General features: G+C 32.8%; 2 protein-coding genes across 8 annotated transcripts in view; one reads left to right on the top strand and one right to left on the bottom strand.

Annotated features, from left to right (window-relative positions):
• The window catches only part of LOC126840748 (sodium-independent sulfate anion transporter-like), a 34004-nt gene extending 20978 nt beyond the window's left edge, over positions 1 to 13026 (top strand). For all 7 annotated transcript variants that reach the window (XM_050576676.1, XM_050576674.1, XM_050576673.1 and 4 more), the window contains exons 3-13: positions 895 to 1121; positions 3682 to 3877; positions 4478 to 4698; positions 5883 to 6060; positions 6140 to 6304; positions 7069 to 7230; positions 9288 to 9428; positions 9495 to 9640; positions 10723 to 10896; positions 11023 to 11176; positions 12918 to 13026. In XM_050576676.1, the coding sequence (XP_050432633.1) occupies positions 895 to 1121; positions 3682 to 3877; positions 4478 to 4698; positions 5883 to 6060; positions 6140 to 6304; positions 7069 to 7230; positions 9288 to 9428; positions 9495 to 9640; positions 10723 to 10896; positions 11023 to 11176; positions 12918 to 12949 (1796 nt within the window). In that variant the 3' untranslated portion in view covers positions 12950 to 13026. The remainder of the gene's footprint in view (positions 1 to 894; positions 1122 to 3681; positions 3878 to 4477; positions 4699 to 5882; positions 6061 to 6139; positions 6305 to 7068; positions 7231 to 9287; positions 9429 to 9494; positions 9641 to 10722; positions 10897 to 11022; positions 11177 to 12917) is intronic.
• Positions 13027 to 13806: 780 nt separating this feature from the next.
• LOC126840749 (cryptochrome-1-like) lies at positions 13807 to 25835 on the bottom strand. The gene is made up of 10 exons (XM_050576682.1): positions 25240 to 25835; positions 19589 to 19733; positions 18979 to 19151; positions 18745 to 18906; positions 18577 to 18684; positions 17267 to 17511; positions 16922 to 17195; positions 15541 to 15788; positions 15306 to 15462; positions 13807 to 15207 (listed from the first exon to the last, which is right to left on the bottom strand). The coding sequence occupies exons 1-10, from the start codon at positions 25270 to 25272 to the stop codon at positions 15049 to 15051; spliced, it is 1704 nt and encodes a 567-aa protein (XP_050432639.1). The 5' UTR covers positions 25273 to 25835; the 3' UTR covers positions 13807 to 15048.
• Positions 25836 to 26118: the final 283 nt, after the last annotated feature.

The following is a 26118-nucleotide window of genomic DNA, read 5'->3' on the forward strand; positions in this document are numbered from 1 at the left end:
GTCATTCATCTTTGTACTTTACCCTTGTATGTATAAAAAAGATTTATTATAAAGAAGAAGCAACAAATATGTATTTAAAAAAAAAAAAAATACCTAATATTCTTTAGAAAATCAACAGCACGTTAAATCCAACCAAATAATATTGGCAAAATTATTTAAGATATTTTGAAAAGCTATTCAACTATCTTTGAAGGGTTATGAGCTTTTTTTTTTTACTTGAATCGATAATGTTATAAGTTAATTATTTCTTACAAATACACTATCAGCCGATTTCATCAACATTTGTTAAGGATTTAACTTATTGTTAATTATACTTAACAATTAGTTGGTGAAAATTGGGTTTCATCGAGATTTGTTAGCCTTCTTAACACGTTGTTAAAACGATTGTTAAGTTAATATGTCGAAATCAGCTTCTTTAAAAAATAAATTGGCATGTTAAAATACCATAGATCTATTTATACATTACTAATTGAGATTTGATTATAAAATTATAATATTATTACTTATCACATTTTGTGATAACCAATGAGAACGTTGGTATCAAGGTAACCGCTTTGGTAACCCAACTAGCATTTTGTTAACAAAACAAATTTGAATTTAACAATAATGTGAAACTTACTTAATTTAACGAGATGTTAAATTTAAACGAATTGTTAACCAGCATTGTGTTAAGAGTGTATTTAACACAATAGTTGGTGAAACCGGCTGATTAAGTATAAATAATTACGACCAGGACGTATTGTTTTAATTATTGTGTAACACTTGAAATGTGCACAGCGATTTTCTGATACTTTTGTGTGGACTTTTATATTTTTTATTTAGTTTCATCGATTCTTTCCAATTCTACAAAATAATTCATTACCTAATAAATAATAATTAATATTTTTCTTCCAGAAAAAGAACCAGATAACGACTCGACAGTATTGCCCATCTGTCTCGATACAGTGCACCGGTGTTGCACGAAAAAAGTACTCTACAAACGACTTCCTATTCTCCGGTGGTTGCCTAAGTACACGCTCAAAGACCAAGGCGTATCCGACCTCGTCGCTGGAATAACAGTCGGGCTAACCGTCATACCGCAAGCCATAGCGTTTGCCAACGTAGCCGGCTTACCTCCACAAGTGAGTTACCGTACTGGAAATTTATACATAAAAAAGTCTTATATATTTTTTTAAGAAAGTCGTCGCGGAAATACAAATAACATTTTTTAATCGTATATAATTTATTAGCATATTGTGTTTACTATTGCGCATATAGATTGCGCTTGAATCAATAACAAAACACATTATTTTACTTTATATTATATATGCATATTTTTTTTTTATTACCCGAGTGAGTGGATATAAATGTATTCATGTATATTATTTTATGTAAAAGGTCATTAAAAAAAAATCCGATTTGCGACAGTGTCAGATTATTATAGGATTGTGGTGTTAGGTTTTTGTGTGTAAAAAATCGGAGCTTAGTCTGTTTCGATTTAAATTAATTAAAAACGGCATAAACGGCACAACGGCTTGTCGGACCAACCTAAAAGATTCGAACAAAACAAAAAAAAAAATCTCGAGACAAACTAATTATGTATACTTAACGATATTTCAAGGTGGTCTGTGAAAATATGTGTTTACAATACATGTACAACAATACTTGATGGGTCATTTGTTTCTAATTAAATCTCTGTCCGTGTACACATGTACGGTTCGCGGCATAAATCAAAATTATTGTAAAATATTATGCGTTTATATTTTCGGTATAACCGTCTAGAAACCGTCTCGGAGTTAAGTGGTGCCATTCGCTTTTCCTATTTCGCCAAAAACCGCCGTGTCATATATTTTTGTCTGCGGTGGTCGTCTATTGTGTGTGTGTGAGAGAAGAAGAAATTGCAAATCACAGCATCCGGTTGACATTTGAATGGCGTTGTGTTTTTTGTGTGGACAAAAAAATATTACTGTCGCCAATTGAATTTCGTTCGGCATAGACAAACGGGGCCGGCCACCCGCCGCGTTAATGACTGACATCCTACCTGGCTGGTTAAAAAATAATAATTACAATAAAAAAAAAGTAGACAAGATGATTGTTTTTTCGCGGTTTGCATATAACGTAATAATAACCTAACCGAGGGAATTTACGCGTTTGCGGTCGTCACATTTGTGTGTTTTCTTCAAGTTCGAGGATTTCTGGTTACGCTATAAGGTTGCCGCATTTATATATTGTGTCGTAATTTACATTATAATGGCCAGCTTGTATCTTGTCAACGCACACCATTATAATATTATCTATTATGACCCGACCTTAACATTGCACTACTCGACCGCAGCACTCCCACGGTCTGTACAGGGTGATTCACAAAGGATAAGACACTAAAATAAAATAATTCTGTACCTACCGTTGTGGCAAAAGCCAGTAACTGCAAAAAATGTATGTTTTTCGGTTAAACACGGTACTACTGCAGTTTACAGTAACTAGACATTTGATTGTGTCTAAAAATAATAAATGTAGCTCTGTTAGTTAAGCTGATATCTTTATTTTAAAGTAAAAATGTCAATATTGCGGCAAAACATGTAATCCAACTTATTATTATTATTGAGGTACTTGCAGTTTGACGATAAAGCGAATTTTATAAAATTATATTACTTTTTTAACGTTGTCTGTTAATGTACAATATAATATTGGATTATTATTTTTTATATATTTTTGATTAAAAAAAAAAATGTTCGAAAATAATCATGTCATTCCATGTTATGTGCAATACCGGCGATAAAGAAAAATGGCAAAATATGTTGGGTTTAATTATTTTTCCAAAATTTACTTAAAAAATATAAAACAAATTTTAAACTACAAAAGTGCGTGAAAATGTGTTAAAATATATAAATATCAACTGTAAGATACCACAATTAAAAATAATAATAAATATAATACAGGTGAATTTAATAAAAAGATAGTCTTCCTGTAAATTAATTTTTTGCAGTCAACAGCTTTTACCACAATTGTACAGAATTGCAATTTTGCAGTTTTTCTTTTTGGAGACCTTTTAGCTTATGTTGTTCTACAATATTAGACATTACTCGATTTTCTATTTGCCTCCAGACCTTAATAGTTTTTTTAAATTTAAATTGTAACGTATATATTTAATTAACATTTTGACTGGTCGACAGCCATTTTTTGGATAATTACTTTAATAATTAAGGCGTGAGGAGAGGAGTGTGGTAGAGCAATAAGCGCAGATAAAAATAATAATACCTGACTCCACCATTCCTTCCATTTTTAATTTTAAACTCTAATTACTTTAAAAGAGATTATCCACAATTGGTTGTCGACCGGTCAAATTTTGGCAAATTATTTTTAATTTAAAAACTAAATTAAATATATACGTTACCGTTTAAGCTTCAAAAGTTGGCGGAGCTCTGGAAATACTTGGGAAAAAAGGGAAACCTTTGGTAATTTTATAACATTGTAAAATGGCATAAACAAAAATTTGTTCAAGAGGAAACGCTACAAAACTGCAGTTATCCTAAGAGATAGGTGTCGAGTGTGTTATCCTGTGATATAAATCAATTTGTACATCCGGCGAGTTGATCGTAGACTACCGTAGTCCTGTTGTTTATTATAATCTAGTGTATCTAGTGTTTAAAATATAAATTTAAAAAAACGCTTTTAATGAACGAATACCTACTGCCATTTCAGATCGGACTGTACTCGTCGTTTATGGCGTGTTTCGTGTACACGATTTTCGGCAGTTGTAAAGATCCGGCCATCGGTCCTACCGCCATAATGGCAATCATGACCAGAGAGAACATACACGGCATGGGACCCGAATTCGCCGTGCTGTTGACTTTCATAACCGGTATCATTCAGCTCATCATGGGATTTGCCCAGTTAGGTAATTAAAAAAAAATATAGGTATATATGTTCACAGCTCGCAGCCATTCGCCGCTATACGGATGAAAGTGATAATGTGATAACTGGACGCGCTTGAAATAATATATATTAATAATGATTATCGTGTACATAATATTATAATATGTGTTATGTACACCACCTAAAGTGTGAGTCACGACGAGTCTGTCCACAAAAAAAAAAAATCCTAGTTATTTTCTCCGCTCAACGGAAAAAAACATTGAATCATTGATATGTTATCTCTTATCTCCAACCTCTTATCACATATCTTATCACTTCCTTCTTCTCTCTTGTCTCTTATCACTAACTGAAAGTAAAAATCGAACAACGAAAATTGTGACATGAAATTTTTTGTATCCAGCCCAATAACATATCCATGTTAAATTATCAATATATGTCTGTCAAATCCTCGTGCGGCGAGCCCAGGTTACGTTAAGGTTCTCCACGCCTATATACAGGGTGAACGGTTAACTTTGACCCAGCCAATATACGTCTATCTCTTATGTGTCGAAACCACCATATGACCTTAAGAGTTTTTTGAGTTGAACCAAAAAAATAACGCGACCTTTGCTTTTTTCTCAAGGTTTTCTAATTGATTTTATATCCGGCCCGGTTTCGGCTGGCTTTACTTCCGCTGCGGCCATTGTCATTGCCACGTCTCAGATGAAAGACTTGCTGGGCATTAACATCAAATCGAGCTCGTTCATTGGCGTTTGGGATCAACTGGCCACGCACATCAAAGAGATCAGCATTGGCGACGGAACGCTCGGCATAACTTGCATGATAGTCTTGTTGCTGTTGCGGGTGAGTCGCATAAGATGTACAATATAATACACATGATCTTACCTCTGGAGGTACCTATGGACATGACGATAACCAAAACGAGAGATAGGGGGGGGGGGCGGGTGAAATGGGTTGGTAACTTCAACTTAATGGGGCGAGCGCACCTGCTGAATTTTCTAAATGAAATGAACGATTTTAACCGTCTCACATTAAACCGTTAAAAAAGTTGAAAAACATTTTTTTCAAATGATTATTTCTATGTACAGTTCTGTTCACTTGCACTTGCCACATTAAATTGCAGCTACCCCACTTCACCCTATAGTCGTCTCTCTCTCTGTTTGTATACATAGGGATTACACTAGATGATTAGAAACTAGTCAGTACGGTCACACACAATAATTGAATCGTGCCAAATTTTAAACAAATTTCTAAAAAACCATTGTAAATCATAGGAATCATTTATTCAATAAAAGGAGGAATAAGTCACCTTTTTTTTTCTTTTTTACAAAAATTATATTTTTTTCACATCAAAAGGTACAAGTCAACGCTTTAGCCTACAAAGTATGCTTACAAAAATCGTTTGCAAAAAGTTATAATCGAATGTGTTAATATTGTTGTTCACTAAAAATTATTTACACAATTATTACTGTTTGTATTCGTTCAACCTAACCTAACCCTCCGTAGGGACTAGGAAAGTCCATAGACTTCAAGTGCCAAAATAAAAAAAATTAGGTATATCAAATGTTTTTTTAATGCAAAAAGAAAGAATTTGTTTTTAAAACGTTTGTTGAGCAGAAAAAAACGGTTTTTTCTGTTTTCTCAACATTTTAGATCTGTTGGCAATTATTTCCTTTCTCGAATAAGCGATTCGTATACATATATATGTATATATACAGGGTGTTTCAAAAATAATGGTGAGGTTTCAATCGGCTGTGGGTTGTGAAGTATTGGACCTACAGGGCTCTGGTAGGGCTTGAATGAAAGAGGGAGTTGTCAAGTTTTGAATGACTGCCACTAGATGTTTCACAGTCGTAACTGAACTACATCTAGTGGGGCAGTCATTCGAAACTCGGAAACTCCCTCTTTCGTTCAAGCCCTAACCACCAGAGCGCTGTAGGGTGCAATACAGCCGTTTGAAACCCCGTCATTCTTTTTTAAACACCCCGTATTATATAATAATAGCTGGTGGAAAACGAATTTTCCAGAAAATGAAAGACATACAGATCGGACCTCGGGACACCAAGGAGAAGACGACGGCACAGCGAATGTTAATGTCGACCATATGGCTGATTTCGACCGCCAGGAACATCATAGTGGTGGTATTTTGCGCCATGTTGGGTTACATGTACGAAAAGCACGGGCGTTTGCCGTTTAAGCTTTCCAGTAAGTCGGCGCCCGTACTTGGGCACATGTCACAGATGGCTTAAGAAAATACCCAAGTGGCTCTTACTCTTGTTCACAGGTCGAGTGGAACCGGGCCTGCCCGACTTCCAGCCGCCGGCTTTCGAGACGACCGCCAAAAACGAGACCTACAACTTTATCGACATGGCGTCGAAATTGGGTTCGGGCATATTGGTCGTGCCGTTACTGTCGATTTTGGAAAACATATCTCTGGCCAAGTTTTTCGGTAAGGCGGTAAACAATATTGAAATTTTAGTCTAAACAGCTATACTTAAGCATGTTGAGCCAAATCGGCTAACAGAACGACCGGTGGTTAGTATACCGACATTTTTAATGCGTAAAGTGTTGGCAATATTTACTACAACAAAATGTTGGTCCCTACGAAATGTTATTGTTAGTACTCTTAAGAGAGCAACACTTTTATATTTTGTAAAACGATTGGGACGGTGCTAAGTAGGTTAAGTTAGACGAGTCTTGGGCTTTTTATTCGCGCCAACTCTAACACGCTGCAAACCAGTTTTCGACTTAAGGTCAGTTAAAGTTCGGTTAGGTTTCGCCTACGATTCCAAAGTGTGGAAAAAAAAAATGAAAATCTACTTATTCGCTCCGCTCCGCGAACAAAAATCGAATCATGGATATGTTATCTCTTATCATTTATCAGTTATCCTTTATCGCGTCACCTATCTCTTATCACTTAACTTTTTTCTCTTATCGCTAACTGACAGTGTAAGTGCAACGCGAAAATGGTAACTTATCCGTGTTAAAGTTAGATCAGAGATATTAAGCTTGGTTATTTTTATTCTCGCCAACGCCAACACGCTGCGAGCCAGTTTTTGACCTAAAACTTCACAGTGATCGTACTGGATCTATTGTGCACGGGCGTGTAGTGGGTATGCATTAACGCATACAATCGGATATTGTAGGTATTATGTTCACAAGTGAAATTTGTCATTTATAATATTACTATTACTATTGTTGTTGTTGTTTCAGCCGACGGCAAAACCGTGGACGCCACTCAGGAGATGCTCGCCCTGGGCGCTTGCAATCTCATATCGTCCTTCGTCGGCTCAATGCCCGTGTCCGGCGCTTTGTCCCGGGGTGCCGTCAACAACGCCAGCGGAGTCAAGACGACTTTCGGCGGGATCTACACGGGTACTAGACACGTTTTCTTAATTACTATTACCGTTATTGTTAACTCGAAGCGCTTTGCACAATGCAAAATCAAATTTCACAACGTTGCCGCCGGCCTAACCTAACCTAATCTAGGTGGTTGCAGTCGGTAGAGCACCCCCGGTAAAACCTACCGGTTATATAGTACTGCCTGCCAATTTTTTATACTTTGGATGATTATTATATTTTGATTTCCAAGTGCACAACCACAAGTCGATCATGGGGATAGGAGAACCCGTTATTTTTTATGGATTAGGTAATTTTGACATTTTCATGTCTTAGCTCTGGCACATAACCGGAAAAACTGTTACCAAAAACTTGTCACGAAAAAACTGTTACGCTGTTATCTGATAAGAGATAAGAGATATTAGAGATAAGATATTAGATCGGGGGCATATATGGTGTATTCACAACGCATTCAAAGTAGAACTGAAAAATAAATTCAATAATTGAAGAGGTCATATTCGTATGAATGGTTTTAGGCCAGATATTATGAAAACACTAAAATATTAGCCAGAAACTTGATATGTTTACTAGCAACCTTAGATACTAGATTGTTACTGCTTGTTCATATACTATTTCATTATCTATAATTCCACCACTACTCCAAATTTATTCGATACTTCAACGAGACATAAAAATGCTCTTTCTGTGCAAATTCTCATTCGTATAAAACAATTATTCGAAAAATTATTCTAACGAAAAATTGTTTTCCTATTGTATACCTACTGGTTTTTTATATTTTGTAAATTTAGTATATAATATTATATTCGTAGACGAAATAATGTTTTAAAATACAATAACATAAAAATAGCACACTATTTAAATATTATGTTTGAATATTATTCGAATAGTTGAATTTAAAATTATTCTAATAATTTTTCATACGACTGATTGAAAGTTTTCCTGACTGGTCCATTGTGTCTTGTAAAATATTGGGAAACATCGCTAGACCGAGTAAAACTGGTTCTGCGGAGCTATGTTTTAATTAGATGAATATAAACATCAAGGACGATATTATTGTCGTCTTGTAAAAACAAAAAAACAAAAAAAATCAACTATCAATAAGGACCACCGTTCTTTAATAAAATTAAAACAATAGTTTTAGCTTTGGATTGAATTGTTGTCAAAAATTGCCTTTACCGAACCCCTATTAATAAAATACGGTGTACAACCTATTCGTTTCGATGAGATAGGATTTTTAATTTAATACACATTTCATGTCGTGGAAAATCATAAGTTTTATTAAATTTCAATATAAAATGTTTTAATGTAAATTGCTTAGGTATTATTATAGGTCAAATAATTCACAATCAATACATGTTATTTACATTGTGGTGTGGTTCGCTTTACTGTTTGAACGCCTACAAATCAATTTCTGTAACAGTAAATTCAAACCAACCTCTAGAAATCGTGTACAGTATAGTAGCTAAACTCCAATTTGTAATTAATAATAGAAAATAAAAATACATCTGTGGCGAATCTAAGAATAAAAAACGAGGGAGGGGGAGGGGTTAGAAGAAAAAAAAATCCCTTCAAATACATACATACATGTAAAAAAAAATACAATATATTTTAATGTATCGTTGACTTTGCAAGTGATATACATTAAGTCACACAATTAAGATATGTCTTAACCAGTCTAAAGATTACAACATTTTAGACCAGCAGAAACCATCTCCATCCCCATCCGCAACCACAGGAGACATTTTATCTCTAATCTCTTATCAATAATCTCTTATCTCTCTTATCTTATCAGGTAAATCGTCTGATATTTTCGTTAGGTTTTTTTCCTGTCGATTTTTCCGGTTGTGTACCAAAGTAAAGACATAAAATGTCAAAACTCCTTAAAAACTGAAACTACAAAACCCTGACTTAATGTATTTCATATGTAAGCCAACCATATTGTGCTGTAAACATAAAAATGCATACTTTTAACAACAGGTTTGCCCCCGTAGCCACCTCCCTCTCTGCCCGTATCCTTCCCCTTAACATGGCGCATACTCCTATGAACCGTGTGCAATTTTTATTTTTTACAGGCATAATCGTGATTGTGGCATTGCAGTTTTTCACACCTTACTTTGTGTACATACCCAAAGCAGCCCTGGCCGCAGTCATCATTGCCGCCGTTGTGTTTATGGTCGAGCTGCACGTGGTCAAACCGATGTGGCGCACAAAAAGTACACGGAAAATACACCTGTCTATAATTTTATACTGACAATTTGTTTCCCCTCCCCCATTTTCAGAAATAGATCTTATACCCGCTTTCGCCACGTTCCTGTGCTCGCTGTTGATCCGGTTGGAAGTGGGCATCGTGGTCGGTATTGCCATCAACGTGATAATTCTACTGTACACTCTGGCCAGGCCTAGGGTTCACGTGGAAAAACGAAAGGTACGTTGAAAGGCAGACATTAAATCCATTTTATCAATTTACTATTTATTTTTTTTTTTAATCCAACTTAAATTAGGAAATTATTAAGCCAAAACATGGCCACAAAAGTACCCATAAACCTAAGTGTATACTGTACATGCACACGCTTTGTAACGTACATTTTTTATTGATCAAACTAGATTAGAAAAATATGTTCAATTAGATAAAAAAAAAAATTGGTGGTTCATACTTTTATTCTGTTGGATAACATTTTATTGGAACCTAAATAAAAGGTTGAAAAAATTATCTTACAGATGTAGCGGTTTAAACAAAAAAATAATAAGGTATAATCATAAAAAATCTATTTTTACAATAATAATCCCTTATATTTATCTTTTATTTTTTATCCTTTATTTTAAACAGAAAATAATTGAGTAATTCTAATTAACAATAGTTATCAATAAGCTCAAAGTACTGAACAAAAAAAATAGGAATAATACAAACAACTCTCTGCTGGCACTTGACATTTGTCTAGGTTTTTCACAGAAATTACTAGGGAATGCAAATATGACATTCGGGGGGAAACCCCTTAACAATTATAACTAAAAATAAAAGGATTATTTAAAATAATAATAATTCAATAATAAAAGGATTTTTAAAAAAAATAAAAGCATGTCACATTATAGAAAATAGGTATAAATATTTTTGTAATTTTTTTAAGACTCATTTTTGTTGTTTAAATATGGTGTCAGAGAAATAATTTTACTCTGTGCTACTTTTGCTACAAGATTAAAATTTTTTTCGTCCATTTTGATATTTGTTGTTATTTATCTAATAGAGCATTGCTCATGAGAGTGCTGCTTGGGGTGGGGCACGTGCTCTGGTCTTTTTATTCCGTTTTGAATTTTGGCATAGAAAATCGAGTACAGAAAAAATAAATTTTAAACAAGGTCCACCTTAGTCATTATACATGTGTATAATACATATACTACATGCATACACACCGGAAGGACGGTGGGTGGTATTAACCGCAACAATTGAACTCGCGCGACAAACCCCGCGTGTGATTAATTTTTAACAACTTTTTTTTAAATTTTTTTCAGAACGATTTTGGACACGAGTACTTGGTGATAACGCCCGACCGCAGTCTGGTGTTCCCTTCTGTGGAATATGTAAGGTCGGTGGTGACAAAAGCCGGACTCAAGCAAGGTCTGAGCTCCATACCGGTCGTGATCGACTGCAGGCACATACAAGGAGCCGATTTTACCGCAGCCAACGTAATATTATATACCTAACCTGACCTGACCTAACCTGACCTGACCTAACCTTACCTGACCTAACCTAACCTGACCTGACCTAACCTAACCTTACCTGACCTAACCTAACCGTGTGTGTTTGTGCAGGGAGTCAAGTCGTTGATCGACGATTTCGTCAGGAGAAATCAGCCCCTGGTGTTCTACAAAGTCAAACCCAGTGTGATATCCATTTTCCAAGGGGTCAGGCCGGCCGAGTTCAACTGTTGCGGTACCGAACAACAGTTGCACGACATGTTAAAAGGTATACAGTTCCATCATAACAATATATGGCATCTGCCCTAAATTATTTCGCACCCCCTTCTCTCCCCGTTTGTGCTCTGAAATTTGCCCCTCAAAGTCCAGGGCCTGTACCTAAATATGGTGTTTCATAAACATATGATAAACGAAATGACTTTTGACTTTCTAGTAAGGGTTTAAAATTATTTTATACTGATTTGCGCTATAAACAACAAGTTTTTACATTGCGCTCGACTGTGTTACTTTTTAAATTTTTTTTGCTCAAGATAAATCATTTTTAAAAGTAATTATAACAAAAGTGGATTTTGACCAGTCAACATTTTCAGCAAATTATTCTTAATAAAATGGCCATGTTGGAAAACAAATTTAAAAAGTAAAACAGTTAAAAGCAATAAAAACCGTGCTAAAAAATACAGCAAATAGGCAAACCAGTATGAATATGAATACAGCGATGGCTTTGATAGTATTTATTAAAATCTCTACATTCGCATAGCAAAATAGAGCTGAATAAATTATCCATCTATGCACAAGAGTGAGAATTTTTTTTTTTTGGTAGGCAGAATATTTTATTTTTGTAGACATTTTTAAAGTCACGGCTTTTGGTGGTTTATTTTATTGCATTTTCAATTAAATTAATAGACTGAGTTGGCGAAAAACGCTTAAGCACAAATAAAAAGTCCTCCTCTATTTATTGTGAAAATCTTAAAACAATTCGAAGACACTTTGATTAGTTTAAGCTTAAAATTAAGACTTCATATCACATTCATCATATACATATTAAATTAAAAATACAACTTTTTTTGCGCTGTAAAACGGTCTTAAACTAGTTATGAACGTTTTTTGTGTAATTATAACAATTAATCGTAAATGAATTTAAAATGGAAAACGGGGTTTCTATCTTTAAATGTTTTTCTTTTAAAAAAAATGTAATCTCTAAGTAAGGATTTTTTTTGGCGTTTTTCACAATTATACCATTGAAAACGCAAGTTTCTTTTAACAATAATATACATTGCCGTTTGGACTTAGTGTTTTTGAGTGAATATAAATTAAACACGAAACCTAACAGGGTGGGCTGGATCAAAGTCTGCTTAAAAAAAGGTGTTTTTGGATTTGAAATGTTCCCTATCCCTCCAATAAAAGTACCTACAAGTCGCTCTTGGTAATAATAATTTATCAATAACGATTAATGATTAAAAAAACTCCACATCAGCAGAATATAATTATAATATTACTCAGTCGGTCGACCGATTGTGCAACGTTGTTTTTTTTTTACATACATCACATCACACGTGCAAGTGCATAGTTTTATTTTTTTTTTCTGACGTAGCATAGACTAAAAATATTATATTTTATATTATTAAAATAAAAATTGATTATTATTCTTGTATTTTAATGATTTTCGTGCAACTAACAAACGACGTCATTCGCGAAAAAAAACCGTAAAAAAATCCATTAAAATAAAATTTTAATTACACACACAATATATAATAATTAATTAATTATTTATCGCTCGAGGCCATTATTTTCCTATCGAAAACCACAAAATATGTTATTCTTTCAAACAAAATTAAACGGCTTACAAAAGATAAAAAAAAAAAAAAAATACTTGCACTTTGATTTTAAAACGTTATCATATTTTAACAACACAACGTTTTGTTTAGAAAAACGCTGGTCGAATATTTTTTTAAAAATTTTTTATTTGCGTTTAAACTGTTTTTTTAATTATTTTTTTACTTGTGTTTTAGGTTATTATTTCAATAGGGTACCGCCAATGTAAAATCCTATTCATCTGATAAACAATGATCGACGACAACCGTTAAATTGTGGCCCACCAACCAAAAAAAAAGCACAAAATTAACTGTACAAATTATATTACTTGTAAAATTGAATTTACTTTTTTTTCTTTTTTCTTTAGTATATATTATACAAAAAAAAAAGCAAATTAAAATACATTAATTTTTAGATTATTTTGTAAGATTGAAAATATTATATTGTTATCAATCGTTCTTACAACGATCGCAGCTATTTATATATTATAATTTTATATTAAGTTAAACTTAAGGTAATTTCGATTAAACTTTATTTTTATGTATATAATTAATACCTATTTTGTACAGTTTTTTTTCTATTCGGAACTGAAGTCCTACGTTAACAGTGTGTGTGTTTTACTAATATAATATTTATATATTTATGGACTCGCAGGAATATATGTATTATATTAATATATATATATATATATATATATATATATTATTTATAATTATTAATATAACATTTTGCAATCAAAATATTTGTATTTTAATTTTTTCAATTATTTTATTTACAGCACTCCGAGGAAATGTGAAAATAATAATACAATGGTCGTAGATAGATGATTATATATTTTTTTGAAATTGAAGTCACACGATTATAAACTTCTACAATATTGTGATAACATTATGTCACAACTCATAGGAGACAATTTTGGTTGATTATAAAAATAAGAGTAAGATGTATAAGTATATGTATTTTTTTTTTACTTAAACAATTATGCAATTGAAAGTATTTAAAAGAAACCCCAATCTAGAATTCGAGTAAATAGATATCCCTCAAAAAAAAAAAATATATATATAATATAGTAAGATAATTTAGACCGATAAATTGGATACAATAAAATTTCAATAATTTATTTCGCAAAAGAAACTTAACAGTTGTTTGCGCTTAATAAGTGCACTAAAAACATTTATAGAAGAATAATATATGATAATATAATATTATATTATGACTACGATGAGTAATAGTTATATATAACAGCTATAAAAGTGCATTATTTGGTTTTAGAGTTTAAAAATATGTTATTTTTTAAACAAGCATTGAATATCAATATAATCAACTAAATTAATAATTTCATAAAAAAAAAAAAATAGTTTAATAATAGTATCACACAAATGGCAAATATAATAATTATTTCCATTGCTATGGTCGCGAGCCAAGCGTATTTCAATAGACTTAAACTTAAGACTGATGTATTTAATCTCTACTGTTTGATTTTTTGTTTTGTTTTTTCTGGGCTAATATATGTGTACTAACTAGATCCGTTTAATATATCTCATTTTATATTTTAATGAAGAGTAGGTGTTTTTATGATTACCGTGTTAAGTAAGTACAGTATGTATGCTAATCATCTGTTATGCGTTTGTTCCATATCTGACCTCGTTCAATGTATATAATAATTATATTACAATATTATGATTTACAACGACAAAAAAAAATTAAACCCAACACTCGAGTTACTCTTTTTGCGCAATAGATCAAAAACTCTAACACTAACCGAATGATCGATGATTATTAGTTGATTTATTTTATCGAAACGGCAGCACGATAAAACTAAAATTATTACTATATATTGAGATAGGCGCGCTTAATAATACAATATATATATATATATATCTATATTATAATTATAAGACTTTTGCTGGGCGAAAGTCGCTTAAACATTTAAGTACGGTATTTTTTAGCAGCGTTTGTTAACCTTAACCTGGACCTAACCAAAGCCTAAACCTAACTCGAGGCGCCTAGTTTGAAAACCAGCTTAAGAATTTTTGAAAATTTTCACAAAACAACAAATAGTATTTCTTTAGATAGAACCAACCGAGATTTTCAGACAAACGCAGTTTGAATTAGTTTACATTCTTTATTCAATAACAGTTTTGTCATAACATGTAATACATTGTTGTCAAAATGTTTTTGGGCTGGTTTTGAAACTAGACGCCTCACTTAACCTAAACCTAAACTAAACCTAAACCTTAACCTAACCTAACCTAACCAAACCTAAACCTAACCTAACCTTAACTTAACCTTAACCTAACCTAACCGAGAAGGATCGTATGTGACATTTCAATACATGTCGCCGTACTCGCTTTGTAAGTTTGCCAACAGTTCTTGCATGCAATCGTTGCTCAAGCACATAAACTTCTGCACTTCTGCCGCGTTCGCCGGACGACAGTGCGGCACGTCGCCTTCGTTCATCAACGAGTATCTCAGTTCTTGCATTTTCTGAAATCGGAGAGAATTGGGACGAAAATATTGAGAGAACTCACAGTAAGTACGGTGTCAACAAAAAAAATTCTACAAAAATATCTCTCATAATTTACTTTTCTGTTTTCGCACGACGCTTGTTGATGGTCCACGCAACGTTCCGGATAGTCTTGGCCAATGACACAACCGACTTCGTTCTGGACTTCTTTGGGACACTTCCACGGTTCGTACAAGTAACGGCCGGGCAATTTTCTCAGCTCCGGTACGTATCGCCTAATGCACACGATTATTCGATTACCGTGTAATACTAGACACGTTATTAAAATATATAAAAAAAACCGTGTCAGGTACCTTATGTACTCGCCCGTTGGGTCCAATCGCATACCGTAGCTGACGGGGCACACGCACAGAGGACAGTCCAACAGCTGTTCAAAAGTGGAACTAGAAACCCAAATCCAATTGCCCGAGCAAACGGCCCAATCGGCGTCCAGTAAGTACTTCAGAAAATGCTTCATGCCCTCGGTCCAGCTGATCCAGAGATCTCCTCTGGTCAAAAAACAAGCCACCGCGTTCCTGACCACGTGATGGGTCCATCCTTCCTGTATTAGCATTTTTTAAAAAAAAATTGTTTAATATAAATTATACCAAAATATCACTGGGCCATGCATACACGCTATTATTTATTTATTTATTCGTCTAGAGCGGTTGCCACTTGTCCAAACGGTGCCAGCGGTCGTTAAATAAATGTTTTATTTATAAGAAACGTGTTTTTTTAACACAGATATGACTGTACGGTTTACATTGACATTGTACATCATAATATTTTGTGCTTATCTGTGGTAATAAATTCAGTCCAACGCACGCTTGCCCGCCGCTTCGATATAATAAACCCGATTTTGCTCAATTTTACAGTGGAATTATTTTAGTACACGATTTGACAAACCTAGGCGAAAGAGGGGATATTTTCGCTATTTTGAACAAGATTATACAGGGTGTTCCAGCGTAAAGGGTAAGTAATAAGTGATTGAACATCTGGGGGACTCTCAAATAAGCCCCCCGTTTTCATTTTTTCGATAAGTGAAAAATTGAAGATTTCGACAGTTAATTAAAAAAAATAATGACTTAAAAAAAAAAAAAATTATTCCCTGTTATTCAGTGCAAAAAGCTCACCTTAAAAGAGAGGTCACATCATTTTCAGTCCCTTTCGGCCCCTAACTCAAAAAATGATAAGAGAAAAATGAATAGAGACCAGAAATAAATGATAAATGCTAAGACATAATTGATAAGAGATAAAAGAAAAGATATAATTGCTAAGAGGTTATTTTATGAGAGATTAGAGATAAATGATAAGAGATAAGTGCTAAATAATAAGAGATTAGAGATAAATAATTAGAAACAAGTGATAAGAGATAAATGATAAGAGAAGAGTTAGGGGCTGAAAAAGACTGAAAATTATGTGACCCCTCTTTTAAGGTGAGCTTTTTGCACTGAATAACATGGAATATTTTTTTAGGTCATTATTTTTTTACTTAACTGTCGAAACCTTCAATTTTTGACTTATCGAAAAAATGAAAACTGGGGCTTATTTGGGGGTCCCCCACATGTTCAATCACCTATTACTTACCTTTAATGCTGGAACACCCTGTATAATGTTAATTGAAATTAGCGGCCCCAAAATTGTGTTTACCATTTATTTTTGGGGGGAAATTTAGCTGAAAGTGCTGGCAAATACCTGCATTAACTGTCTCATGCCGGCGTCGATGAACGGATAACCGGTCTGGCCGTTTATCCAGCAGTCCAAAAGCTTTCTGTTGTCGCCTTGGTCCAAGTCGTTCCACTTGATGGCTATACAAGCGGGATTTCCGTCGACCTTGTTGAAATTGTCGTTGTTCACCGACATGACGTAGAAGTAATCGCGCCAGATCAGCTGGCTGGTGGCGCTGTACTGGGGCAGCAGGTTTGTTTCGAAAGACTTTGTGAACAGCTTGGACAGCTCCCAGTAGAATCTGCCGGACAATAGCGAAATCAGTGGATCCTTTAAGAAGGGAGACCCAGGTTTTTTTTAACACTCTCTTACTTCCTGATCGATAGACATCCCAAACGCAGAGCGGCGCTCATGCTGGTCGGCGGCGCCAACAGGTCCGGATTCACTTGGTTCGGCAGGTAAAACCCCTTGACGAACGCTTCCTTTTCGAATTCCAGACGGTTCTGCAGTTGTTCCAGAGCCTTTGTTTCGCCGCCGTACCAACGGTTATGCGGATTAGACAAGCCAGCGGTTTCCGGACGTATGTTGAAGTACTCCGGAGTTAGATCTTTTAGTTCCTGTGGGTATATACAAAAAAAACTCCAATTATTATCAACGGAAAAACATTTAATCGTTGATATGTTATCTCTTATCGCGTATCTTTTATCACTTAACTTTTATCTCTTATCTCCACAAATGTCTGGTATAATAAACTATTAATTGCCAGCTAGCGATAAGAATTGAAGTCGACGTTCGCTATTTTACCTGTGATTCTGTGTTATCACATTAACTTGTAATTGTTATAAACATATATTCATCTGATAAGGTTTTAATTCTCTCCCACAAAGATGGCGGAAAACGGTAAATTAATTTATATCTATAATTGGTGGCATGTACACTTAGCAACACAGTGTTGCCAACTCCAGGGATTTATATCTATATTTAGAGAATTTGAATTTTGTCTAAGGATATTCTTAGTGATTTTCTAGAATTTTTTTTCCTAATTTCTTTATATATGATAAAATACAATGTTAGCTACGATTTTTTTTTATTTCTTATAACAAAAAGGTCATATATTATACCTACTAAATGAAACCGGCAGTTATCAATTATTAATCATCAGATCCTAATATGTACGGTATTTTTATCACTGGTGATTTCCATCGTGTGTGGTAAGTTCGTCCAAATGATAAAAAAAAATATTTAGGGATATTTTATTTTCTTATCTAGGGATTTTTCGCAAACTTTCTGGGGAATTCGACTTGGTCTAATAGTTAGCGACACTGCAGTTAGAAACCTAGTTTGTTATATATGTATACAGATATTATATCTGTGCTTATCTCGCTGCAAATCAGTTTTCGATTTAAGGTTAGTTTAAGATAGGTTAGGTTTTGCCTACGATTCTAAAATGTAAAAAAAAGAAAAGAAAATCTAGTTATTTTCTCCGCTCCACGGAAAAACGTTGAATCATGGTTATGTTATCTCTTATCATTTATCAGTTATCACTTATCTCTTATCACTTAACTTTTGTTTCTTATCTCCAACTGTAAGTTAAAGTTTAATGCAAAAATAGCGACATGAAATTTCTTGTATCCAGTTCATGGTTAACATAATATCCATATGTTAAAAAAAATATTACCAACCTTGTTGAATTCGTCCAGTATGTTCGCCGGGAGAGTCTGGAAATTTACCGACATCCAATCGACGTTGGGCACGGGTCTCGGGGGTTGACCGATTTTGTTTGCAATGATCTAACACCACACATAGAACACATTGGTCGATTGCGCTTTTAATCGAAGGCGTTTACTTACTTGGAAACTCTCATAAGTCAACGGCGGCACGCCTCCGTTTGTTTGGATTATCAGCTTCGGGTCCCATAACGTGTGCGAAACCTTCTCCACCCATTCCACATTGTTTTCCTCGCAAAACGCCTTGACCGATTGGTCTCGACTCTTCCAAATCGGTTCGCAGTCCTGATATATTATATTATACAACATTATGCGTATATATTACAGTAGTCTAATCGTTTTGTCCAATGTGTTCACCTGTTCGAATGTTATCAAGTCCAGACCGATCTCTTGTTGTATGCGCTTGAAAATTGCAACGGGATCACCTTGCAAAACGTACAAACGTCCACCACGCACCTTTAAGTTTTCGTCGAGATCCTTCAGGCTTTCCAACAGGAAACGCATACGGTTGTATCCGGTTAGCTCGGGATCTACAAATAAGGTGGAAACAAAATATACTTATTATAATCGTGACAATTTGATTGTTATCAGACGCGCCGCCATCAAAATATTGTAGTGTTGGAATTGGGGGGGGGGAGGGACTTGTTATCAATTTATTATAAACTTGTATGATAAACAATAATGATAACAACATAGTTTTGAGTAAAATCAATGACAGGTTTTGTAAAAAAATCCAAATTGTGTCGCTACCAATTATAATAAATTATACTTGTACTTTGTTTGACATCTTAAATATTTGAGATTATCCGCGGAATTGGTCGTTTAAAAAAAAAAACAAAACCAGTGTCGTCGGTGAGGTAAATAACTTTACCATCAAAATTATAAATAGCCAAGTGTAACGTCCAAGTACGGTCTAATGTAAGTATTTTTTTTTATGTTTGTTGTTATATTATAACGTTTTTTTTACCTTCGTTGATGATGTCGAATATGAAAACAACGATGAGCTTGCTGCTCCTTTTTGACGCTTCCAACAAAGACGGATTGTCGTGTAACCGCAACCCATGTCTATACCAGTGCACGCCGACCGTCATGTTTACAACGCTAATGGTACTCTGCAAGACATATTTTTATTGTTAATAATTTACACAAAATTGTGCTCCAGTTAAAACCATATTATAATAGTTGGAGTTTGATCTACTTTGATATGATCTCGGCCCCTAATTACTGAACTAATAATCGCATAGAACAGTTTAACGTTTAAATTAAGATTTTTCTAAAAAAAAAAAAAAATACCTAAATAACCTAACTTCTTAATAAATAGGGAGTCGGGCGTCGTCCCATTTAAGCAACAAGCTAATAAATGATAAAATCAGCAAAACGATTGGATAACAAAAAAAATATAGGATACAATTATTATACAAGTGAGAAATCAAAAATGGTAAACGCTCTAATTGTGTGTATACTTAAGTCGACTACTTTATGTGATCATAAAATTATATATGAATACATACAGGGTGATTCGTTAAGGTTGAGACATTCAATTCATATGACTTGAAATAATTGCTATATTAGACAATATTCAAACTTTTGAAACTTAAACGGTACCTAACATATCCAATTTGCTAAAAATGTCGAATGAAGCAGTTTTGAATAAACATTTTTAAAAGTTAATAAACTTTAAAAATAATTATTTGAAACTGGATGTCGACAAGTCAACCAGGGAACTCTGGAAAAAAAAACTGAAAATTTTGAATATTGTCTAATGTAATAAATTAACACCAAGCTAAAGCGTCTCTCAAACGTTGACATTTTTTAATTTCAATAAGATTGTACTAGAAAAGTTTTCATTTGTAATTATGTAAATATCACAACAAATATATTGCAATTGAAGGGCACAGTGGAAGAAGGGTAGTAGTCCATTTATGAAAATTGTTTTTTTCAATATATGCCATCAATTTTGTTTATTCGTGTTAATAGATTGTTTAAATAAATACATTTTTTAGAAGAACAGCACTTAATGTGATTACATACAAGGACTAATACCCTTCTTCCCCTGTGCCCTTCAATTATTGAGATTTAAAGAACAATATATTTTATAGAAAATTAAGAGAAAAATTCAATTTTCTATCTTTTGGGTTATCAAAAATAAAAAATCATATAACTGGACTTATATAACAATTGTGCGCTAAGTATAATATATTTACCTGGATTTATGTGGATCGATTCACGACCGGCCACAAGAACGCTGTTTGGACAGATGCGATTGCAAGGCCGGCGGTAACGGTCTTATATATTATAGCAAACGGGAGCGACCGGGGTAGACCGGGAGTGTTCCTGGAGAGGAGAGAACCGAACAAGGACACGCGGTGAACAATGTGTCACGTGTCCCGAGGGATGAGAGTGGGAGAGCCGTGGGATGATCACGTGTAACACACAGGACAACACTTGTAGTTATACAACACCCGGCAACAATGTATTTTTTAGAAGCAAAAAAAAAAAAATGTTACTCAAAACATACTTGTTCAATGGCCATGACAAAAACCATCATATTAAAAAGTTTAAGCCTAAATTTAAGTACTAATTTACCAATATAAAAGGTACTGTTGTGTCATTGATGAAGTCCGTATTTGTTTGGTGTTTAATATGTACATTAAAATTGTTGAAACTTGTCCAAAATAAAAATGCCAAAAATTTAAACCTGAAAATCATTAAAGCGTAATGTGCGGTTTTTCTACAACAATTTTCAACACACGAATCGGTTGAGGTAACATTTTCTTACATTAAAAAAAAAAAATTGTTTTTATTAGATTTCTATCAAATACATAATAAGAATATTATGTAGAAAATGTAACACACGCACACAAAAATTATGTAAATAAAGCAAGGCGTTTTTGTGAAACAAATGAATAAACTGAAAAAAAAACTATTATTTTCTCTTGTTTATTTTCATTAAAATTTTGGCCTGTACTTACAATTAATGCCCTAACAAAACAGGATTCTCTCCACCCCCACCACCCCTATCATCAAAGGTAGACTCCAATACGGATCGAGGGTGTACTTTGGTTTTGTTTGCAAAAGTTTACTTGTACTGTATTGGCTTTGGAGTAGTGTTTTTCCTTTTTAAGTAAAATATTGAAGAAAAAAAAAATAGTTTCTCTCGGTTCAAGATAGAAATAAATTATTATATAACTTTTGTATTTCCTTGTAACTTTGTTAAACTTTGTTTGTTTCAACTTATAAGATTAGACAATATTCAAATTTTTATCTTTTTTTAGAGCTCTATAGCAACTTTACTCAAACGACAAGGCCATACATATTTAATTAACTTTTTAGATTAAAAATACTTTGCTGAACAGTCTAAACTGGTCGACAACCAGTTTGATAAATTATTTTAAAATCGAATGACTTTAAAACTATTTATTATCGACCGTTCGACGTTTTTATTAGCAAATTATTCTTAATATTTAAAAATTCAATAACAGAATATAAGTTTCAAAAGTCGATAAAGCTCTGGAAAACACCAAAATAGTATAAAAAAAAATTGAATACTGTCTAATATTGTTTTATAGCGTAAACAGTTATGTTTTAAAAAGAAAAACTACAAAATTGCAATATTTTTAAGGAGATTTGAGTGTCTTAACCTTAACGAATCACCCTGTCTGTATGTAATTTGATGATCACATAAAATAGTCGATTAAACACACCATTAGAGCGGTTGCGGTTACTTATTTTTTTGATTTCTCACTTGTATAATGATATAATAGTTGCATCTTATATATATATATGTATTTTTTTATCCTATTAGTTTGCTGATTTTACCATTGTTAGCTTGCCCCTCGAGGGTGTTTTATTGGTGACATTTATCTTTTATTTTTTTCGGACAAAAATCCTAGATCACACGAAAATGAGCAGCTACGGTGTAGATACGTATATATTATTATTAGGTATTATTGTTTTGGTCTATTTACAATTGATTCGAAGCGACCCAGCCTTGAAATTAGTACTCATTAAATCTGTATTATGCGGTATTTGATTAATAATATACAAAAATAAACTAGAATTATCTGTACACAATAATATGGACGTTGTTCGAATAATTGTGAATTCACTGTGGAAAGACTAAAAAAAAAAAAAAAAAATGTCAATTCCATAACGGGGATCAATTAAATAGCCATAAAATCGCAATGCAATCAAACACAATATAATTATTATTCTTATTATTGTTTTTTTTTTTGTAATGAAGTTACAACGTTCAACAGTTGTGTTTACGTTTTGCGGCTATATCGTATATTTTTAAGAGACAATAAGACTATATTGTGTAGTCACTAAGCTGTTAAAAAAACTGTTTAAACGACTATTATTACAATATATTTTTGGCCTAAACGTTTTGAGAGATGATAACAAAATACAATGCGGGTGACACGTTAACGTTGTAGTTGTATTTTTATTGGCACACTAATAAGTATTACAATATTTTTTAATATATATATTTTATATATGTAAGTATTGCATGCAAATTTACATAATTAGCTAACTTGCGGTTTTGGTGATATTAGCAAACTAACAGCTGATTGATGAAAATTGAAAAATTCAAAGGCAAATATTTGTTTATAAAAATGTTTGTGAGGAAAAGCTGTTAATTATTAAAAAAAAAAAAAAAACAATCATACCTATTTTGTGTTTTCGGTAATGAATAAAAAATACAAATCAAATTATATAGTTCAATTTTTATACTTTAGCACTTGCAACACGTTTGACATATTCACTCTCTTCATTTATGGAATTCAAAACGTATGTTGTCATATTTCGATAAAACAAAGTCCATACTTTTTTCCAGTATTTCAAAATAAAGCAAGGATTTTTTTAAGTATTGAATGATATTGAAAAAAAAATGGACGAGTGTCTTTCATCAGACGGATTAGTCTGTATACATAATATGAATCGCTTATTAACGAAAGAAAATCAGTAAAAAAACACAAAGAGCTGTTTTGAACAAATCTAGAACAATGCAATAAACCCTTTTTTTCTTTTTGCATGTTTCTTATGGTGTTTTTTGCTTCTTTAGATTTTTAGGTATTTATTTTATGCCATTTTTTAGGTCGCTTAATCCCTTTCTTGAAAATAAAAGAAAAAACTTTGGTGGCAAAGAAATAGCTGTTAAAAGCGTCGAAACTTATTAAAAAATGTTTTATTTGCAAAATAATACATCCCTGAATGGTGAAATTAATAAAAAAAAAAACACATCTGTTAGGAACAGCTCTATTATTGACACATTTATTTATTACAATATAAACCTAATTATTAGACTAATATAATATTACACTAGATTTATTCTCAGAAAAATATGTGCGATTTATTTTAGTAAAACAATTTTATTTTTTAAGTCAAATAAATCAAACGATTGAACCATTGTAGTTGTTGAGAGTGTAAGGCGAAGACGAAGAAGAAATCAAACGACTGATGTCAGATGTGTGTTTATACAGGTAATCAATTGAACGTTATACACTCATTTTCACAATTTTATAGTTTTTTTTTTTTTTGAAAACATTTTTGTATATTATGTTTTTGTACAATATTATAATACGAGTAGCTACTAAATATATTTACCTTTTTTTTAGTATTTTGTCCAGAGCTCTATCGATTTTTGAATCTCAAATATATATTTAATTAAGAATAATTTGCTGGGTGATAACCAGTTTTTGAAAATTACTTTTAAAGTTGTCAGAGTTTAACATTTAGGACGGGCGGAGTCAAGTATATATTATATATACAAAAAATATATATATTTTTTTAAATAGTAGCGTTTATAAATAGTAAATGATATGATGGAATAATGAATAAGGCGTGAACAAAGACTTGAGAGGAAATCTCCCATTAGAGTTCCCTGTATATTATAATTATTTTGCACGCTATACTCAACCTGTAGTCCTAAGTTTTAAACTTGAATAATTTTCAAAAAACTGGTTGTCGACTAGTCCAAAACGTTCGGCAAATTATTTAAAAAATTATTTTAAATATATCAGATTACCGTTTGAGTTTTTCAAAAATCGATGGAGCTCTGGAAAATAGCAAAAAAAAAAAAAAACAAGAAAAAAATGTAAATAACATTTTATCATATTGCCTAATAACATAAAAACAAAGTTATTAGTTATTACTATACTTATTACTTTCTGAGAAAATGAACGTCTCACGTTGAATTGATCAACCGATGACTTTATTTAAACAAAATAATCTAATATCGAAATAAATTAATGAAATATTTTAGTATTATCATTACTCTCTCAATAAAAAAATTGGTATTTTTCACAAAAACTCAATTAAGTTTTGTTTAGTTTAGTTTTATTATTATTTTAGGTCGATTAAAAACATATTATAGTTGTCAGCGCCAATACACACACCATGAAAGACATTAATAGGATTTTCTTTTAAATGTTTTCTATTTACCGTTTGATAATTAATAGTGTACTACATAATATTATTACCTACTATTATACAAAATAATATTATTATTATTATGCACTTGAGGAGTGTGGGAATGGTGTAGTAACGACCGGGATCTCTGAGAGTTTCTTACAATTCATATTTTGTTATCTATAATAAGATTAAGATCCAACATACCTGTTGACATTTCGATGATAAGCAGCTCATCATCGGGCAACAAGGTCTCCGCCGTTAATTGTTGGCCTTTAGCGTCCATCCGAAGGCTGTACATATTGTTGTTTTCGGATTATAATATTGTTATTATTTTTTTTTTGTATAGTTTCACTGATTTTCTCCTTCACTGTTGTCAGTCCGACATGATAATAATAATAATTTAATATTTTCTACGCGTTTGTGTGTGTGTGTGTGTATGTGTGCAAGACGAACCGTACCGAACTAATGTGTTATTGATTTTTAATTGTGATTTATTTTAATTTTTTATTTTCCCGAATCAAAGTGCGAGGTCAATACTATTATTAATAACATTTATTATGAATGAAAATGCTGCTATGGCGGCGGTCCGGTTAGGCACGCGCGCGCGTTTCAAAGGCGGTTGATTTTTTATTTAAAATATATATTTTTTTACACATTTTTTTTTAAGCACTGCAACAAAAGCCCGGCAACGACCGAGTATAGGGTCTGCTAATAGTATACCATTATTATTTTCACGGCTTGTGTGTAGAACGATTCAACGAGACAACACACTCGGTCGGTGTCTGTCTGAGAACTACTACTAATAACAAACCTTTCTAGTCTAGTCGTTCGGCCTTGGCCACACACCGTCGACCGATGCTGTTTTGTAAAGGTGTTAATAATATAATATGCATATTAATATAGTATTATAACAATATAATATAAGTAGGTATGGGTAACGATTTTGCCATTGGGATATAGTTTAAACTGGATTGTTGTGCCCCCCGTCGACTGGTATAGTTACTGTAGAATTTTTTTTACTAAAAAAACTACTATAAAACAACGCGTTGCTTGTGTATAATATTAATTTAAATATATATATAT

This window comes from Adelges cooleyi, unplaced genomic scaffold (assembly GCF_023614345.1).
Source record: "Adelges cooleyi isolate 19-005CV unplaced genomic scaffold, UGA_ACOO_1.1 ACOO_flye_CR_arks_rails_tigmint_CR_PRNA_376, whole genome shotgun sequence".
In the NCBI taxonomy this organism is placed as follows: Eukaryota; Metazoa; Arthropoda; class Insecta; order Hemiptera; family Adelgidae; genus Adelges; species Adelges cooleyi.

Coding starts and splice junctions, on each gene's coding strand:
- LOC126840749 (XM_050576682.1), bottom strand. CDS start 25,272: ATGATGAGCTGCTTATCATCGAAATGTCAACAG. Junction 18,907..18,978: donor ACTTGATAACATTCGAACAG/GTGAACACATTG, acceptor ATAATATATCAG/GACTGCGAACCGATTTGGAA. Junction 17,196..17,266: donor GGATGTCTATCGATCAGGAA/GTAAGAGAGTGT, acceptor ATTGTCCGGCAG/ATTCTACTGGGAGCTGTCCA.